Source organism: Poecilia reticulata, chromosome 14, assembly GCF_904066995.2.
Source record: "Poecilia reticulata chromosome 14, P_reticulata-male-v2, whole genome shotgun sequence".
Classification (NCBI taxonomy): domain Eukaryota; kingdom Metazoa; phylum Chordata; class Actinopteri; order Cyprinodontiformes; family Poeciliidae; genus Poecilia; species Poecilia reticulata.
In genome coordinates this window covers 693,014-699,316 of record NC_088843.1, presented here as the reverse complement: position 1 = coordinate 699,316, position 6,303 = coordinate 693,014, and the positions used below count along the sequence as shown (strand labels likewise).

The 6,303-nt window shown below is 38.8% G+C and overlaps 1 protein-coding gene across 1 annotated transcript; it reads left to right on the top strand.

Moving 5' to 3' along the window:
- The first annotated feature begins 303 nt into the window (after positions 1–303).
- On the top strand, positions 304–5,686 carry c14h5orf24 (chromosome 14 C5orf24 homolog). The gene is made up of 2 exons (XM_008401947.3): positions 304–788; positions 3,285–5,686. Exon 2 carries the CDS (start codon positions 3,290–3,292, stop codon positions 3,941–3,943), a length of 654 nt encoding a protein of 217 aa, XP_008400169.1. The 5' UTR covers positions 304–788; positions 3,285–3,289; the 3' UTR covers positions 3,944–5,686.
- The last annotated feature ends 617 nt before the right edge of the window (positions 5,687–6,303 follow it).

Genomic DNA, 6,303 nt, shown 5'->3' with positions numbered 1-6,303 from the left:
TAGCCTACTTCATGTTGTCAGACAGGTTCTATTGATTTATTCATTCAGGCATGCAGTAATAAACAACAACCAGTTGAATGTAATCATGGTGATTGTATACTTTCACAACTGAAGTCATTTCGAAACTGCTTTTTTAATGTACTCTTTGTCTGATATTAAAACTTGTGTGATCAGAAACATGTAAGAGTGGAGTACATTTACGATGTTATCCACATTTATTGAACTGTTGGAGGAAATTCCAAACTGTTTGGAAGCTGAATCACTTTGGTGTGATGAGCCAAATGATGCGGATCTCCTAAAAAGGAGCGGAATGCCCACCGTCACAGCGAGCGACGTTTAGAAAGCATTAGCTCTCAGCTACTGATGTTTTCTCGACAGCATTGTTAAAAATGAAGCAAATCTTTCCCTTTTCGTTCACCTGCGGCCGTTAATCGCTCCCGTTTTTCGCGTCAAAGCGTCTCATGAAGCGGAAAGACTCGAAAACCTCAGCCGCTGTTGGGCTGCGGTGCGCATGCTCAGACTGCGCTCTCCATTCTTATTAATTTTTAATGGAAAATGGCTGCGTTTCTGATCCAAACCGCCGGAGCTGAGGAATAAAGGAACCGTTTCTTCGGCCTCGCTGCCGCTCGCGTCGAACCGGTTCTGTGTGTTTGACTTCACGCTGAGCCGAACCGAACCGAGCCGTGAGGCGGAAAAATAACAGGGGAGAAAATGGACCGACTCCCGCTTTGAGGGATGAAAGATCATTTTTCTCCTTAACCCTTCTGCTTGATCTACGAACAATCGAGGTACAGTAACCCCGAGAGTTTTAAGGTTTTCTTACTTAAAATATTGTCACTTTTTTCGTGATGCTGCCATGTTTTCTGCTGGACCGCTATCCGGGCCAGAACCAGGCTGGAGGCAGCCGGAGTCACCGAGCGGTTTTTGTGTCTGGACGCAAAGATGCGGAATCCATGTGCGCGTATTTATTTGTGAATGGAAAACAGTAAAGATGGTGTGTTTGATAGTAAACTCTACATCACTCTAACGTCATTATTGATGTGATTTAATCCCATCAGAGAATAAATGAAGATTTTTAGAGAGTAAAATGTTAATTAACTTTGTTTGTTGATTAATTTGCGCTCTTTTGGTTTGCTCGGAGGGAAATCTGCACTTTTCTCGAGGTTCTGATGTTGGAGGGAAATTAGGTCACTGTTTTATTTAACAAAGATTTTAGGAGGACAACCATATATACACACACATATATATTCCCTTTTCCTTTCACCAAGAAATGTATAAATTTAAGGCATTACCTTAAATGTATGCAAACAAAATGCATAAATGCAAACAAAAATGTACTCATTTCATTTCTTGCATTTCTTGACGAAACTCGTCTAAGGAGAAGGAAGAACAAAATATATATACTTCTGTTTTTATTTTTAATTATGTCAGTTTTGGTCTTCCATAGACCCTTCCCCCATTTAAAGCAAATGTAAATTTGAACGTAAATTTAAATTATGTTAAATTCAGTTAAAAGATGCTTTCTTCATCCAAAATTCAAATTATATTTCAGATCATTCAAAAACCCTATAACATTGTTGTGGATGGTGATGCTGTAGCAGTCAGTGTTGCAGTGAATCTGAAGAATCCTCTGACTGAAGACTTGCTTTATGTCAGTGTCAGACCAATAAACCTTCACACTGAAATTGGAAGATATGTTAATTATCCAAAATGAAACACAACCAAAACCATAAAGAAAGTTTTTTATGTCTCCAAATATATTAATAATCAGGATGGAAACTAATGATCTCATTTTAATTGAACATGTAATGATTTAGTACTAAAAAGTTGAGTTTGTTGGTTTTAGAGTGTAGCGGCTGCTGCCATAACTTTTCAGATTTGCATTTGCAAGAATTTCTACCTTGTTTTGATTTGATAACTTTATTATTTGTGGTTTATTTTGCCACTAAAACGTAGATATTTTACCGTCTCAGAACTTAAACCATCATTTAGTTGGTTGACTAACATGGAAAATAGAAAATTAATTTGAGGAAGTTTTTTCATTTGTCTTTTCTGCCAGAAAGTGAGATTATGTATTTTACGTTAATTTATAATCCCTAATTTCAGATCCTGAAAAAACTGAAAGTTTGTTGCAGTTTATTTTAACGAATCGTTAAAGTCGGTTTGTTTCTTTGTTTTCTCAGGCTCTGAACAGGTCAAAGTTGTTTTTACAGTTTGACCAAGTTGCTGAAGCTGCTGGTGGATTTAGGTTATTAAATAAATTTGTAATTCAGATCATTTGTGTCTGTGTTTCCAAAAGGAAACATTTTAAGCCAATCTGTATCGATATCGATATCGGCCGGGACTAAACCTCAGATATCGTATCGAAAGGTAAAAAATCAGTGAGAGGGATGCGTGTGGTCTGGTTGGTCCACATTAGATGATATAATCCTGTCTAATCTAATCCTGTTTTAGATTATCTAACAGAAGAATTGCAGATTTATTTCAGTTTACTGAATAATTTTACTGAATTGATTAATTATTCTGATTGTTTCAGTCGTTGAGGAATAAAATGGAAGCAGTTTTATTAAAGTTCACATAGAAAGTGTGAAAAAAAACAAGATAAACAATAAAAATATTATACTGTGAAAATACTGTGCAGTTATTAGAAATATTAGACTCACAACCCAAAGGATCAGTCGGATTACTTTATAAAAATGTTTACAGGTGTATTGAACATAAAATCTATTACTAATATTGTATATCAGTGCAGAAAATCAGATGTTTCATAACAGCTGGAATGTTTTTTAAATAATAACATCATATCATCGGCATATAGACAAAGATTTTCTACGTAGCGGATTTTGCTGGATGATAAATTTTCCCAGAAGTTTTTGCCATAAGAGATAAAATTGTTTTGAGACAATTTTCCAGTAAATAATGTTGTTGGCATAATAAGAACAGATGATCAAAGATCAATAAACATTAAATTCTAATGAACATTTAACACTGGAGCTGGAAGACATGTTAAATATCCAAAACAAACAAAACTATAGAAACAAAAATTAATTATGAAAACTCTGGAAGCAAAATTGTCCTTCAGAAAAAGTTAAAACCAAAAAACCAGACTGAAAACTTAGCCAGTTTTTTTTTAGAAAAACAATAAATAATTCAAATGGAAACTGATTTTGCTTTAGCTCATCATGTTTAACAGTCACTCAGTCCGTCTCAAACACTGCATGACACGGAGCCGTGAGCTCCTCGGCGTTTCCTCGCCAGTAACGACCCGTTACTTTGACCCCCAGCAAAGATGATGCGCCAGGTGACCACCAGCGACTTCTGCATGAGCAGCAGGCCGTCCTGCCTGGCGGAGGACGCTCACCACCCCGCCGCTCATTTCGACCTCTGCGCCTCGCAGCCCAGCAAGTTCTACCCGCCTCCGCCGCCGGCCTCCCTGCAGATGACGCTGGCGCCGATGGCCTTACCGGCCCAGAGCCACAAGCCGCTGGGCTGCCACAGACAGGACCTTCTGGGTGCTGACCCGCGCGCACCTGGGAAAATACCTGGCCTGAAGGGCTCGGAGCAAACGCCCGGCGAGGCGAAGAAAAAGACCAAAGGCGGCGGGAAGTCGGGCCGGCGCGGCCGGCCGCTGGGCACCACCAAGCTGGCCGGGTACAGAACCAGCACCGGGCGGCCCCTCGGCACCACCAGGGCCGCGGGGTTCAAGACGAGCCCGGGGAGGCCGCTCGGCACCACGCGGGCCGCGGGGTACAAGGTCAGCCCCGGGCGGCCCCCCGGCAGCATCAAGGGCCTGTCCCGCCTCAACAAACTGGCTTACAGCAGCAGCTGCAGCGCGGCGGCGTTCCCCTACCCTCTACCGCACAAAGACGTCCTCTGTGAACCTTCCTGCAAAGACAAGGCGGCCGCCGAGGACCGGCTCTGCACCGTCTCCACCTCGCCCTGACCTGGCCGGGAACACCGCTGCTTCCTGTCGGGGCTGGCTGCCATTTTGATTTGTGACACTTTTTAGAAAAAATTCTTGTTGTCTTGCTGTCATTTGTGTGCCTGCCGCCTGATAAACCACGTTTGTTTCTGATGCTAATGCTAATGCTAATCTCCGACAGGCTCATGGGAACAGCAGGAGGCCGAGGCCTGTCAGAGCAGCAGCTCCACTTTATATGTAGCATTTTAAAATCATTCAAAATGGAAAATTTATTTCTCCATTAGCTGCGCTTCAATTACAAATGTGTGCAAAACTTTGTCAAAAACACAATTTCATGATGACGGTGTTTCCATTAAACAGGAAACATAATTAAATAAAATCACACTTGAATAAGTTTTTTCTCTCATTAAGTCATTAAAACCATCATCCTCCAGCCACTTCCTGTCTTCTTCCTCTTCTTTGTGGTTTCTGGCAGTAGTAACATCCTGTAACATCTCGTTTCCTCTCAGGTGTCTTCAGGCTTGTTGCTCATGTTTATGTTCTCTTCCAGACATTGATAAATATGTTAGTAAGCCGTTGGCATGGAAAATAAAAACACATCATTTTTACCACTTGATAAACTTTATGCTCACAAACAACAGCGTCTCTCTCCCAGCCACGTTTCTGCCTGGATGATCTCAGTTTTTTTGTTGCTAAAGTTTTCACTTGATGCTTAAATCCTTGTTTTTAAACCCCTCTGTTTGTTCAGCATTTTCCCTGTAAGCTAATGTGAACGGAGTCTAAGCAGAACAGAAGCAATGCTGGGATTTGTGTCTCTGCACCCAGAAAATGAGTCTGTAAATCGTTTGGACTCTTATAAACTCGGCTTATTTGGACTCTACCGACCGAAACTCAAAATGTCTTTTTGTTATTTGCATGTTTTTGTCTGACGGCTCCTTCGGCCTGCAGGCTGAGACAAATACGACTGTTATCTGTCTTTGTAATGTTTGCTTTTGTTATGAATACGAAACAAAAAAGTGTCATTTTCTCTTTCAGTGTTTCTCACAGGAATGTTGCAAAGATTTAGATAATTGTTAATCCTGCACAATTCAATTTGTCCTTTTAAACTTAATGAGTTTATTTCTGTTTTCTTGGTGAAATTCTGCATTTTTAAACATTTCTCAGTGTTTTTCCCAGACGATGGATCGTTCCACTTGTTTCATTACTGACACATTTTGTAGGTTTTTTTAAGGCAATACTTTTCTACACATTATCCGCGTGTAATTATATGTATGATGAACATTACCTCATTAGTAATAACTGTAGATAAACAAGATGCTTTTTGAGTAAATATGAATCCGTGTTTCGTTTCTGACTAATTGTTCCAACAAAGTATCAGCGAGTAGAAACTTAACTATCACACTATTATTATATTATATATAAAGATTCTTTCTGTCTGGGACTTATTAATTATGTATTGGCATTTTAATTTTTACAAGATAAACTCTGTTTTGTCAGTGTGACATGAGCTCCAGCTTTAAATGTATTTGTCTTATTTATTTTTGTGTGTTTCTAGTTTCATCATAAGCCTTTAAGCTCCTGAAATCAAACTGTATGGAAAACTAATGTTTTTATGAAGCCCCATCCAGAAATATGGCCTAGTCCAAGTTCAGTTCAACTTCTCTTCTTGGAAACCATTTAAAATTTACTGTATGCGTTCTATGCTTTTTACTTTTCTGGTCTTTTAACTTGTGTGCATTTTATTAAATGTTTTTATTACCTGCAGTGTGAACAAATGTTCTGAAAAATCAGAAAAAGACTTTTTAACTCTTCTTTACCAAAGAACGCAGCATCTCAAAAGGTTCGATTCAACATTAAAATGTAAATAACAAACAATCCAATATCATAAACAAACATGGGTGAAGTAAAACTTGTTGCATTAGATGCTAAAATGAATGCATTCATATCAGCTGCTTTATGTCTGATTTTTCTATTAATCTGTTTGTATCACGTTTTATCTGTTTGGTTTAAATCATTTTTTATTCAAAGTGCGTGTCCGGATGCTAGTTTTAGTCTTTATTGTTAAACTTATCAGCTGTCTTTATATTTACATTTTGTCCTCATGTCTTAATTTCCTGAAGTCCTTCAGAAACGTGAAACTGAAAGATTTGTCCTGATTTTCTGACGATGTTTAGAAATTTAACTTACCCAAATCAGGAAACGGTTCACCGCCACAGCTAGCTAAGGAAGCTAGCATGAGTTTGGTTTGAGTGGCATTATTAAAAATAAATATAATTACAAAATAATAATGTACACTTTCTATCTAGATTTTAGGCATTTTAAGTCTCTAAAGTTTTGTATGTGTATAATAAACAGATTTGTTTCCTTTTTGACACCAAACA

Coding starts and splice junctions, on each gene's coding strand:
- c14h5orf24 (XM_008401947.3), top strand. CDS start 3,290: ATGATGCGCCAGGTGACCACCAGCGACTTCTGCATGAGCAGCAGGCCG.